Source organism: Euprymna scolopes, chromosome 4 (assembly GCF_053919585.1).
Source record: "Euprymna scolopes isolate OS-2025 chromosome 4, ASM5391958v1, whole genome shotgun sequence".
In the NCBI taxonomy this organism is placed as follows: domain Eukaryota; kingdom Metazoa; phylum Mollusca; class Cephalopoda; order Sepiida; family Sepiolidae; genus Euprymna; species Euprymna scolopes.
The window spans coordinates 59,425,742-59,440,019 of record NC_136485.1 but is presented as its reverse complement, the minus strand read 5'-3'; the positions used below and the strand labels follow the sequence as shown (position 1 = coordinate 59,440,019).

At 35.3% G+C, this 14,278-nt stretch overlaps 2 protein-coding genes across 2 annotated transcripts; both read right to left on the bottom strand.

The window, feature by feature from the left end:
• Positions 1-1,758: 1,758 nt before the first annotated feature.
• Positions 1,759-2,085, bottom strand: LOC145270864 (uncharacterized). Its single transcript, XM_080126423.1, has one exon. The coding sequence runs from the start codon at positions 2,083-2,085 to the stop codon at positions 1,759-1,761; it is 327 nt and encodes a 108-aa protein (XP_079982549.1).
• Positions 2,086-3,661: 1,576 nt separating this feature from the next.
• On the bottom strand, positions 3,662-4,057 carry LOC145270852 (uncharacterized). Its single transcript, XM_080126416.1, has one exon. It carries the CDS (start codon positions 4,055-4,057, stop codon positions 3,662-3,664), a length of 396 nt encoding a protein of 131 aa, XP_079982542.1.
• Between the last annotated feature and the right edge of the window lie 10,221 nt (positions 4,058-14,278).

The following is a 14,278-nucleotide window of genomic DNA, read 5'->3' as shown; positions in this document are numbered from 1 at the left end:
AAAGTAGAATTTCAATGCGGGTGGGGGTACTTTTAAATGTAGATATAAGTTGAAAGCGATTCCCCTAAAACCTAACCGGACAAAATCCAACACTATTATATTCTGCTTTTGACTTAATTAGCAAATAATGTTTGATATTATTTTTCTTGACAAAATATTTCTTTAAATTTAAACAATTTTTTCAATACCTTGAAAATAAACTGATATCATGATCTATAGAGGTTAGTTTTACTAATAATTTAAAAGGAATAAATATTTATCAACGGTATCAGCAATGAAAAATTAACATAATAAAATATTAAAAGAATCGGTTTTGGAATCGGAAATTAGGCACAAATTTTTCCGATACCCCGGAAACTACTGATTTTTCCGATTCCCGATTCCAATCAATCGGTACAACACTAATATATATATATATATATATATAAATTTCAGTTTAAAGACCAAATGAGTGCAGAATCTCATTCAATAAATAAACATATTTATTAAAATTAAATTCGATATTTCGATTCCAGACAAAATTGTTGATATGGAATATAAAATTCAAATATTTAACGGTTTAAAGACCAAACGAATGCAGACCAAATGAGTATATATATTAATTCTATACTTAATTCTAGACACCATTTGCTAGACATGAGAATCTCGATGTAATATTAAAACTGGAAGGTGTATAAAATAAGTGACTAAACTTACAAAAGGCTTCATTTATAAAGATAGGTATAATCAATATCAATAAGGGTTTTATCACTCAATGAGGAACCTCTACCTGGGCTTTAGTCATCTATCTTTATCCCGAGCTATACGCTATCATGTGGGACTCATGTGTCATATCAAGTCGTCCCTCCATCTCGTTCTTGATCTTCCCCTTTTATGTTCACGAGGTGTTTATTCCGTTGTCCTGATGGACCATCTGTTGTCATATTGTCTGGCTACGTGCCCTGCCCATTTGTGTTTAGATGTTTTGATGGCAGTATTGATGTCAATAACTCTTGTTTGTTGGCGGATTCAGATGTTTGTCTTTCTGTCTTGTAGAGTGATGCCTAACATTATCTTCTCCACCTTCCTTTTTGCTACTGCCAAGATTTCACTTGGCAAGTTGTCACAGGTAGTACAGGGTGACCCAAAAAGAACGGGCCCCAACTATGATTAGGCCCCGTTTCTTTGTGTTTTGTCTGAATAACTGGTTTATTATATTCAAAACATCACATCAAAACACTAGGGTCTTTGGCCTTTTTTTCTCCGTTCTACAGCATATGTTCTAGATGGCCTCCATTTAGCTTTCGTTTTTTTTTGGGGGGGGGGGGCCCTGTATATATTCATTGAAGATCTTCCCTTTGATTGACATATTTGCTTTGCGGCTTCTCATGATATTCTCCACTTTCCCAAAAGCTGCCCATCTCAATGCAATCCTTCTCTGTATCTCAGGGAGGAGATCTCCATCTTTGGCAATTTTCTTTCCCAAATAGATGTAGCTTTCAACTTCCTCAATGGTCTTTTCATCAGCAACTATTGACGACTTGGCAGCGTGCTGGTTTAACATCACCTTGGTCTTCCCAAGATGTATGTTGAGGCTAACTAGTTTGCTCTTGGAATGAATCTCGTTTAAAATGTCATTTAGTTCCTGAGGAGAGTGTGCCATCAGCGAAGATGAGATGTGACAGGTGTTTGCCATCGATGTTTACTCCCCTACCTTCCCACATAATCCAACTGATTATCACACCCTGGAGACAGGCTGTGAAGAGTTTTGGCAAGATGTCACCTTGTCTTGCTGCCCTTCGTCAACTTGATCTTGTTGCTGTCATGATGTAGCTTTAAAGTAAAGGTAGCCTCACTGTATAGGTCTTTCAGCAAGATGATGTATGTAAAGTCTACTCCTTGGTTCTCAAGGGCAGTGAACAGTGGATCAAACTCTATAGAGTCGAAAGCCATTTTGTAACCCACAAAGGCAAAGCACAGTGGAATCTTGTATTCATTGGCTTTCTCTTGCAGTTGACTGACAGCCTGAATATGGCCAATGGTGGAGTAACCTGCTCGGAAATCTGCTTGTTCTTGTGATTGATAAATGTCTAGTGTCTCTAGCATATGTCTTAGCAAGACCTGAGAGAATATCGTATGACACTGGCAGAAGGCTGATTGACTGATAGTTCTTAATATCTGCAGTGTCTCCTTTCTTATGAATGATGGCCACTGATGCATTCCTCCATTTATAAAGAACTTTTCCATTGGAGAGGCACTTATTAAACTGTCTTGTAAACATCTCAACAATGGGTTCACCACCGCTCTGTAGTACTTCTGCAGTAACACCATCCTCTCCTGCGGCCTTGCCTGACTTCAGTCGCTTAATAGCTGCTCTCATTTCCAATGGGAGAATGTTCCTCAGATTTGTTCAGTGCATGAGTTAGGGTTAGAGTGTTTCCTGGTTATCTGGTGGCATAAAGGTTAGCAAAGAACTTCTTGCACCTTGAAACAATTCCGTCTAGGTCATGAATGAGAGTGATGTTGTTTCTGCCGAGATGCTGCCTTTTTTTGATGGACTTAATGCCTTTGTTTAATTCAAGAGCTTGTAGTATTTGTTGTTCATTGAAGTTTGAAATTTCTTTTGCCATTCTGTGTCTTAGAGTCTTGCATATCTCAATGTATTCGATGTGCTATACATTTGTTGGTTGGTTGTTTTTGTTTTATGGCATATCAACCCTTTTCAGGTTATTTAATACCGAATCCAAAGATTTTGAAGAAAAATTTTTTAATAGAATATATTTTGTTGTTTTCAAGTCGGTTTTTATTTAACCCATAGTTGGGACCCTAACAGGTACTACCACTTCAGGTCAGAGTGGACCTGGGAGCAATGGCAATTAAAGGGTGGCTCCACACTCCCCAAAGCCCACAAGCTGGGGCCTCACCACTGGATATAGTTTAAGGTCATATCCAGGACCTATACATTTGTACTACCTCTTTACATCTATTGTCGTTTCTCTTTCAGCTGTTTTGTAATTGTAGACAGTTAATCTGGTTTCAGTGGTTTGTATTGTCCAGCTGTTTCCAGTGCGGCCCGGCTGATCTTTGATATCACTTTGTTGTAGTCAGTGTTTGGATCTTCTGATGTTGCTAGCACCTCAAATCTGTTGGATAGTAGCAGCTGGAACTGTGATGACTTGTCTGCTTGACCCTGGGTGTTTGGTTTCTTGTGTCACTTAATACGCTTTGTCCTCTCTCACTTGGTGTCTATGGTAAGAGACATTCTGATCATTCGGTGGTCATTCCCTGTGTTTAATTTGTTTATGGCAGAAACATCAGTTACAGAGGGAGGCCTGTTGGTAAGGAAGAAGTCAATTTCATTCTTTGTCGTGCCATTAGGGGATATCCAAGCCCAGCGTCTGTTTATTTCTTTCTTGAAAACCATGTTCCTGGTCTTGAACTGGTGGTGTTTTGCTGTTCCTTGTCCCATAACCGTATGGACCTGTACTTGATTCAAATGTATTTCTTATTCCAACCTTATCATTGAAATCCCCCATTAGGATGGTGTGACTGGCTATGCTGGTAATAAAAGTTTATCAACATCTTCATAGACCATCTCCCCCTCTTCATCAGTATGGCTTGTTGTAGGAAGGTAAACCTGGATGACGTTAATGAGGTATCTTTTGTTGATCCTGATGGTGAGCTATGCCACTTTGTCTGAAACACCATTGAAGTTTGTGATGTTTCCTGCAATATTCTTGTTGACTACAAAGCCGACCTCGTTGTAGGAGGTGTTCCCACCCTTATAGTATAAGTGATGTCCGCTGTTAAGAATGAGACATCCTTCACCCTTGCATCTGGTTTCACACACTCCTATTACATCAAATTTGATCTTCTGTAGTTCATCCTCTAATTCGGTGACTCTAACATCAGTAGACAGTGACGTCGTGTTGTGCATTCTAATGTTCAATTTCCAATGGTAGCCTGTTCGAACCCAGAGATTTTTAGCACCCTCTGTTCTGTTGCTGTGCCGCTTGCTGCCAGAAACAGTAGCTTGATAACTGCTAGGGACTGACGGCTGTTTCTTATTCTTATACATCATACTTCTGGGGTTTTGCTGTACTTGCCATGCTTGGCCTGCAGGTTGGCGAGAGTATTTAACCCATACCTAGAGGAGTTTGCTAGATGGCCATTGGCGCTTGGTGCTTATCTGCCCTTAAATTGGTTTTGTTTTTAGTCCTGCTGGGTGTCTAGCCACCCTCCTCATCAAGCAAGCTTGATGGGTGACCCCCCCCCCCAGGTATAAATCTAGATATAAATTAATCTCCCATCTTTATTTCCTGCTAAGATATATTAAATGAAATTAAAATATAAATTTCTAAAAATCAACAAAAAGACATCCCCCCTTGCTGAAGTACTGACCACAGGGTGAAAATAAATAGAAACCTAACTGAACACAACTTGTAGTTGAAACTTTCATGGAAAGAAAGCCTCTTACTTTTAATTACTTACTTGCTAAGTATTGTAAACTTATTATTTACTTGCTAAGTATTGTAAACTTATTGCTTATTTGCTAAGTATTGTAAACTTATTGCTTATTTGCTAAGTATTGTAAACTTATTGCTTACTTGCTAAGTATTGTAAACTTATTGCTTACTTGCTAAGTATTGTAAACTTATTGCTTACTTGCTAAGTATTGTAAACTTATTGCTTACTTGCTAAGTATTGTAAACTTATTGCTTACTTGCTAAGTATTGTAAACTTATTGCTTACTTGCTAAGTATTGTAAACTTATTGCTTATTTGCTAAGTATTGTAAACTTATTGCTTACTTGCTAAGTATTGTAAACTTATTGCTTACTTGCTAAGTATTGTAAACTTATTGCTTACTTGCTAAGTATTGTAAACTTATTGCTTATTTGCTAAGTATTGTAAACTTATTGCTTACTTGCTAAGTATTGTAAACTTATTGCTTACTTGCTAAGTATTGTAAACTTATTGCTTATTTGCTAAGTATTGTAAACTTATTGCTTACTTGCTAAGTATTGTAAACTTATTGCTTACTTGCTAAGTATTGTAAACTTATTGCTTATTTGCTAAGTATTGTAAACTTATTGCTTACTTGCTAAGTATTGTAAACTTATTGCTTACTTGCTAAGTATTGTAAACTTATTGCTTACTTGCTAAGTATTGTAAACTTATTGCTTATTTGCTAAGTATTGTAAACTTATTGCTTACTTGCTAAGTATTGTAAACTTATTGCTTACTTGCTAAGTATTGTAAACTTATTGCTTATTTGCTAAGTATTGTAAACTTATTGCTTACTTGCTAAGTATTGTAAACTTATTGCTTACTTGCTAAGTATTGTAAACTTATTGCTTACTTGCTAAGTATTGTAAACTTATTGCTTACTTGCTAAGTATTGTAAACTTATTGCTTACTTGCTAAGTATTGTAAACTTATTGCTTATTTGCTAAGTATTGTAAACTTATTGCTTATTTGCTAAGTATTGTAAACTTATTATTTACTTGCTAAGTATTGTAAACTTATTGCTTATTTGCTAAGTATTGTAAACTTATTGCTTATTTGCTAAGTATTGTAAACTTATTGCTTACTTGCTAAGTATTGTAAACTTATTGCTTATTTGCTAAGTATTGTAAACTTATTGCTTACTTGCTAAGTATTGTAAACTTATTGCTTACTTGCTAAGTATTGTAAACTTATTGCTTATTTGCTAAGTATTGTAAACTTATTATTTACTTGCTAAGTATTGTAAACTTATTGCTTACTTGCTAAGTATTGTAAACTTATTGCTTATTTGCTAAGTATTGTAAACTTATTGCTTACTTGCTAAGTATTGTAAACTTATTGCTTACTTGCTAAGTATTGTAAACTTATTGCTTACTTGCTAAGTATTGTAAACTTATTGCTTATTTGCTAAGTATTGTAAACTTATTATTTACTTGCTAAGTATTGTAAACTTATTGCTTAGTTGCTAAGTATTGTAAACTTATTGCTTATTTGCTAAGTATTGTAAACTTATTGCTTACTTGCTAAGTATTGTAAACTTATTGCTTACTTGCTAAGTATTGTAAACTTATTGCTTACTTGCTAAGTATTGTAAACTTATTGCTTATTTGCTAAGTATTGTAAACTTATTATTTACTTGCTAAGTATTGTAAACTTATTGCTTACTTGCTAAGTATTGTAAACTTATTGCTTATTTGCTAAGTATTGTAAACTTATTGCTTACTTGCTAAGTATTGTAAACTTATTGCTTATTTGCTAAGTATTGTAAACTTATTGCTTACTTGCTAAGTATTGTAAACTTATTGCTTATTTGCTAAGTATTGTAAACTTATTGCTTACTTGCTAAGTATTGTAAACTTATTGCTTACTTGCTAAGTATTGTAAACTTATTGCTTATTTGCTAAGTATTGTAAACTTATTATTTACTTGCTAAGTATTGTAAACTTATTGCTTACTTGCTAAGTATTGTAAACTTATTGCTTATTTGCTAAGTATTGTAAACTTATTGCTTACTTGCTAAGTATTGTAAACTTATTGCTTACTTGCTAAGTATTGTAAACTTATTGCTTACTTGCTAAGTATTGTAAACTTATTGCTTATTTGCTAAGTATTGTAAACTTATTGCTTACTTGCTAAGTATTGTAAACTTATTGCTTACTTGCTAAGTATTGTAAACTTATTGCTTACTTGCTAAGTATTGTAAACTTATTGCTTACTTGCTAAGTATTGTAAACTTATTGCTTACTTGCTAAGTATTGTAAACTTATTGCTTATTTGCTAAGTATTGTAAACTTATTGCTTACTTGCTAAGTATTGTAAACTTATTGCTTACTTGCTAAGTATTGTAAACTTATTGCTTACTTGCTAAGTATTGTAAACTTATTGCTTACTTGCTAAGTATTGTAAACTTATTGCTTACTTGCTAAGTATTGTAAACTTATTGCTTACTTGCTAAGTATTGTAAACTTATTGCTTACTTGCTAAGTATTGTAAACTTATTGCTTACTTGCTAAGTATTGTAAACTTATTGCTTACTTGCTAAGTATTGTAAACTTATTGCTTACTTGCTAAGTATTGTAAACTTATTGCTTACTTGCTAAGTATTGTAAACTTATTGCTTACTTGCTAAGTATTGTAAACTTATTGCTTACTTGCTAAGTATTGTAAACTTATTGCTTATTCACCTAAACTTGATTTTCTGCTCTTACTTTCTGATATTTCTTGACTCTTTTGAATATCATAAATTATCATTCCTTGACTTATTGTATGTATAAAAATAGGGCCTATACTGGTTGTACGTATATGATTACTTGAATATGATACTAAAATAACTGGCACAAATTCTTGTCTAAATGTCGAGTTAAAGAAGGCGAGTTACTTTGCCTCCAAGACTACTGCCTGTGTCTGCTTTGCATAAAAACATTATTCCAAATCCTTATACTACTAAACCCTACCCAAAATCCATGTATATTCTAATGTTTTTAATACTGCATTCTTGTAAGTTATATCATCTCTCCTATTCCAATGGACAACTAACCAATTGCTCTTCTACCTAAGCTGCTATAAAGTCACATACTTTGCACATATCTTGGGAGAGGGGTTGAACTTCCGGTCCTTAACTTTAGAAATCTGATCTTTTAAAAATCGTTAAATACTAAACATCTATAGATTTCTATTTCTAAGGCATGCCTTAATTTAACTTATATTTATATTCTACAGCTTATCTATAAAATATTATTAGCCATAGTCTGTACTCAGATTTAAAGAGATCTATATTAAGTAGCAATTCTATATCTTTCTTTCTCTTGGATAGGTAAAAGAACTGGTGATTGTCTTTGCATGAAAACTAACACCTGAAGCACATTTCGAATCGTACCCTAACTTTTTATACTATAATTTTCCAATGTATTTATTAATCCACAAACTATATTTAATCTTTGCCGAACCCTGGTAGGTATTAACCTTAAATCTACACCCCATACTCATACATACGTCCACTCAAAACGTGAATAATTCACATTTTCCAATCTTAATCCTATTTTGAGGAGTGTAACTTCAAAGGAGATACTAATCATCTTTGATACTAACTCTATTAATCCTATCTAACCTTTCGTAGGCATAAAAATACCTGGCTTTGAAACCAGGTGCAGGTATAACCCTCTCGATAGTGATGGGCCCGTAGCTCTGGTCAGGTCCACCATCTAGAAGAAGGAAAACTCTGATGTTAAAACTGTGCCATTGACCTCAGGCCTCCTTAGTCCTGCTCGACAACCTCCCTAGAGCTGGTGATTCGATCAAATCATCGGATCATGAGGATTGTATAACAAATGCCCATTGACCACTCGGAAATGCTGATCATGCTATGATAATGATAGACATCACTCTAAACTCTTGTCCCCAAGTTGAAGAGCCACTGCTCAAAATGACAAGGTACTTCCCTCTTCTCCTTGTGCAGCTGCCATTGCTCAGGGGCAACATGCATACCACAGATTTATCCAGCACAAGTCCAGTACAAACAGACAAAAGTTTATGGAAGCTAGAAGTAATCGTAAGAAAGAAGTAGCGACAGCTAAGAGAGAATATACTGAAACTACCAGAAAACACATTGAAGCGCAGAAATTAGGAACTCATGATTTCTGGAAAATCTAGATTTCTGGAAAATCTACAACAGTGTAGTAAATAATGAGCAATCAACAATTCCCCCACTATCCAACAATCATGCGGTTGTTTGCACGGCAACCGAGAAAGCTAACATGCTTGCCCATCAGTTTGCATCAAACTCTATTTTGGATCCAGCAAACCACTCCCTCCCTGATTTTCCTCTGCGGACAGAAACCACACAAGATGATCTGAAAAATCACCTCTTCTCAAATACACGATATCATAAAAAACTTAGACACCTCAAAAGCATGTGGACCTGATCTCATCCTGGCTGTGCTATTAAAAAAATTGCTCCAGTAAGTTTGATCCAGTTCTCTCCAAATTCTTCAAAAAATGCCTTAACAAATCATGGTTTCCTGACTGCTGGAAAACTGCTTCTGTGGTACAAAAATTCTGGCGAAAGAGACTGACCCATTAAATCATCACCCCATTAGCCTCCTCCCTCTTTTCCTCAAAATGTTTGAGTCCATAATTAATCAAGCTGTAGTTCACCAACTTACAGTTGCTAAACTTCTGTCCGACCATCAATATGGACTTAGGCAAGTCCGTTCTACATGGATATCCTAATTGTAATCTCTGAACATATACACCATGCACTGGATAAATCTGGGGAGGGGAGGGCAGTAGCCCTAGGTATATCTAAGGCTTTTGATAGGGTATGGCACGATGATCTTCTCATGAAAATCAGATCCTATAGTATTACTGAATGAATACTCAACATAATTAAATCCTTCTTAAATAAGAGGAGAAGAATCCAGGCTGCCCTTGATGGTCGTACGTCTAAACAATATGATATAAGTGCGGGTGTACCTCAGGGGTCGATCCTTGGACCTTTATTATTCCTGATATTCATAAATGAGAAGGGTATATTTGCTGACGACACCATGTTCTATAACAGGCACAAAGGGAAAACAAATGAACACATATCCAAGGTAATGGCAGAAACACTAGAGGAAGACCTCCAGTCTGTAGTAGAATGGAGTCAAAAATGGATGGTAACGTTTAATGCTGCCAAGACTAAGCTCGTTTCCTTTAACAATTACAAGAAACCTTCTCAACCACCAATAGCTATGGCTAAAGATACATTACCCGAAAGTACTTCGTTCAAATTCCTCGGCTTAATGTTCACAGGGAACATGAGTTGGAACAGATACATCGAGAACATTGCCAAGGTTGCTGTGAAGAAAGTGGGCTCTCTCTAACATGCTAGAAAGTTACTTACTCCTGAAAGTATTCTGTACCTCTACAAGGCCACTATTCGCCCATGTATGGTGTATTGTTGTCACATTTGGGCTGGTGCATTTGCTGCTAGTCTCTCACTCCTGGACAAGGTTTAAAAGAGAGTCGCCACTTGATAGGTCTTGAACTGCTATCTAAGCTTCAACCTCTGTCATATCGACGAAATGTTGCATCCCTCTGTCTGTTTTACAAGTATGTTAATGGTAGATGCTCTGACGAACTCCCCTTGACGTAATTTCCTCCGACAAACCCAAGAAGCAGCAAAGTCTCACCCTTACTCAGTAGAGATCCCTAGATGTAAGAAAGCCTTTTACTCTAATAGTTTCTTCCCCAGAACTGCTAGATTTTGGAATCTCCTTCCGGGTTTCTGCTTCCTCAACTGTATTGACATGCAGAAATTCAAGTGTAATGTGAACAGACATCTTGCTGCTCAACTCCCTACATAGTATCCCTCTAACTTATGTCGTTAATAGTAGCCCCCTACATCAAAGTTGCACTGTGCCGTGTTTTGAGTGAAAATGTAATAAACATAATAAACGTAACCCCCACACACTGGATGCAACGTGCCAGCAACAATCCAATCTTTCTGATTTGTCCCTTTAGCAGCCATTCTTCCAGCTTAAAACCAACTACTTTGGCGAGGTTTTGGGGACCATGATTTCATGAACCATATGCAAAAGAAACCACAGGATCAACATCGGCTATCTATTCATTGTAAGAATTTATGTGGTTGTCGCTGTATAGTTCTACAATTAGTCAACTGTGTCGAAAAAGTCCTTATCTTATGTTGTCGGGCATACTACTTGTGCTTGGTTGTTGGGGGCCTATGTTTTGTTAAGCCGACATATAAGAAACTTCTGAATCACATTTTCACTAAATATGTGTGTAGACTGTTTTGCAATTTCTTCAGAATCAGTTGCATGTTCAATAGACGTTTAAAAACAGAAACATAATTTACTTTTGCACTGCTAAAAAACATGTAAATTTTCAAGTTTTATGAAATTCCTTGCAGTTAATGAAAAAAAAAATTGAGAAATTTACATGCAGAGTTTTAACCATGTCATGCAAAAAAAAACACACTATCAACTTAACCACAGTAGAATTTTCATGGCCCGTTGTTCTATCATTGTTGCTAAGCGATGACATGGAATAAATGGCTTTGCCGATGATAGAATAACGGTTTCGATTATCGATTATCAGTAATTATCAGGGGTATTCTGACATAAAACTTAACTAAGATCACTCCCAGACTTATACACTAAAGTTTTGTAAATTTTAAAGAAAATCTGTTCAGCCGTTTCGGAGTCTATAAGGAACGAACTCACACACGCACACACTCATAAAGTTTCATTTATATATATATATATATATATATATATATATATATATATATATCAAATAAAATCTTCTATTAAGATATAAATTTTTAACAAAACAATGTTTCATTAAATAGCTCAATAGTGCAAGACTAGAGCTATAAATACTTGTGCATGACATATGGTAATAGAGTATTATGACTCATAAAAAAGAAAAGGCTTTTTAATACTAAATGAAAAGATGGAGGGCAACAAAACTATTCCCAGTTTTTTGTTTTTGTTTTTTGTATATCCAAGTAGTGACTATAGCCCATACTAAGGTCAATTCAAACACATACATAGTGAACTTTCCATATATTAGTATGAGCTGAAACAACTGTTGCTCCTATGATAAATACAAGAACTTTTTTTTTGTTGGCTATTGTAAAAAAAATACCTGACATTTGTTTCTCCAGCTATTCAGATAATCTTCTTTATAATGGGCAGATTGCTGAAGAACAATCTTTCACTCGGCGCTTGTATCATTAAGTGAAAGATTCTTATGGAATATTGAGATAACCTGCCCCACTATAATAACCCTGTAATGAAAGTTTGTATTGGACTTTTGAATGTTATTTCTATTCCAATTTTATATTTACATTGTAAATATATACTCTACCAAACTCCTCCACCAATTTTGGGTCTAAACACTTGAAACTTTAGATGTAGGTTACCTGGACATGAGTCAAATTTTTATCTATATAGATATATATATATATATATATATATATATACATATATAGATATATATATATATATATACATATAACATTTTTGGATTTATTTTTATTATTTTTAAAATAGTAATCTACGTACACACGTGTTTCGAGTAAATTAACTCTCATCAGCGTAGCTCAACTGTTTCTAGGGATCGAACTTCAGACCATATTTCCACAGTCCGGCACCTTAACCATTAGGCCACGAACCCTAGATGAATTTAGTGTTTATTTTTATAGCTTATAAATTTAGATTTGTTGTTGTTTTTTTTTCAAACGATAGATTCGGTTAATATTGATTTCGCCACAAAGCTCGATTTTTTGTTTATTTATTTTAGAAAGTCGCCCATAATTTGTTTGGACATATATATGTAGTGAACTACTACTATGATGCTGCTACGGTATGCTTCCCTTATTTCTCTCTTTCTCACTACTCTTCTACTTTTCTCTTCCTTTCTTCTCTCAACATCACCAGAGGTTTCAGCCAATCGGAATAGAGGACTGTCCTGGAGGGACATACAAAGAAGAAATCTTGTTCTTTCTCTAATTTTGGAGGTGCCCCAACAAGGGGACCAACCAAAATGGTGACCCTTTTTCAAACGTTATTAAAATCTATGGTAACCGCCATAATTTGGTGAACACCCGACGTGCGTATATATACGCAATCTTCAAAAAAAAAAAAAACGCGAAAACGATGAGAACGTGACAGAGTAAAATAAAAAGAAAAACAAAAGGCCTTTCTAAAACTACAGTAAAACCTTACAAAAAAGTATATATAAATCCATTTTCCAAGAAATGCTGATAATATATATATATTTTTTGCTATTTTTGTGAAACGGTTTACGCTAAATAAGGCAAAAACAAACAAACAAGAAGAATAAGCAGTAAAAAAAAAAAAAGAAAAACAAAAACAACACTTTTCTTTTACGTGATTCTCACCAGATAAATGACTAAAATAAAATCTGGTCTAAAAACTATTCTGTAACAACAAAAAAGTGACTTTAAGAATCAATACAGAATCCCAAATTTCATTCTGAAACACACACACACACCAGCACACAGAAAAAAGGAACCTTCCAGACGCACGTGTGTGAAGCCAATTTTGGAACACATGTGAACACACACCTGCACACAGAAAAAGGAACCTTCCAGACGCATGTGTGTGAAGCCAATTTTGGAACACATGTGAACACACACCTGCACACAGAAAAAGGAACCTTCCAGACGCACGTGTGTGAAGCCAATTTTGGAACACATGTGAACACACACCTGCACACAGAAAAAGGAACCTTCCAGACGCATGTGTGTGAAGCCAATTTTGGAACACATGTGAACACACACCTGCACACAGAAAAAGGAACCTTCCAGACGCACGTGTGTGAAGCCAATTTTGGAACACATGTGAACACACACCTGCACACAGAAAAAGGAACCTTCCAGACGCACGTGTGTGAAGCCAATTTTGGAACACATGTGAACACACACCTGCACACAGAAAAAGGAACCTTCCAGACGCATGTGTGTGAAGCCAATTTTGGAACACGTGTGTGCATCGACGAACTCAGTTCTTCTTTTTCTTTAAGAACATTGACTATATATTCACACACACACACATATATATATATATTTATATATATATAAAAAAATTTTTAATTGGCGCTATTTCTCCAAGCACCTGCTGAAATTAACCTCTGGTGAGTACTTGCTTTTCTCTCTTCTTGCTTATCACACTCCAACCATTTCCTTTAGTCGCAACTACAAATAAATAATAATAATAAAAAAAAAATAATTGTAACTGATAATAATCATAAGAATAATAATAATTAATAGTAATAATAATAATTAATAATAATAATTAGTAATAATAATAATGGACGCACAACAGGTTAGCATAAAACCCCCAAAATTTATGGAGACGAGTGTCGAGGGATGGTTTTCGATAATAGAAGCTCAATTCCATCTCAGACACATTACGAGCGATGATACTAAGTTCTATATGGTTATCAGTGCATTGCCGCCTGACGTGGTAACAAATATACCTCCAGCAATTCTGCAGTCGCTAAACTATGCGAAGTTAAAGAAGTCTGTGTTGTCTGCATATGAAAAGACCAGACCTGAACTCGTGGAGAAGTTGATGGGGACCACTACGTTAGCTGGTCGTCCATCATTATACCTCCAGGAGATGGTAACAGTCGCACATAGGGGCAAGCGACGAGATAGTGCGTCATAAATTCATACACGCACTTCCAAAGCAAATCGCCCCAGTAATAGCAGCCCACACTGAAATGCTGTTAAAATACGTCAGTATTTCAGGCAGTTG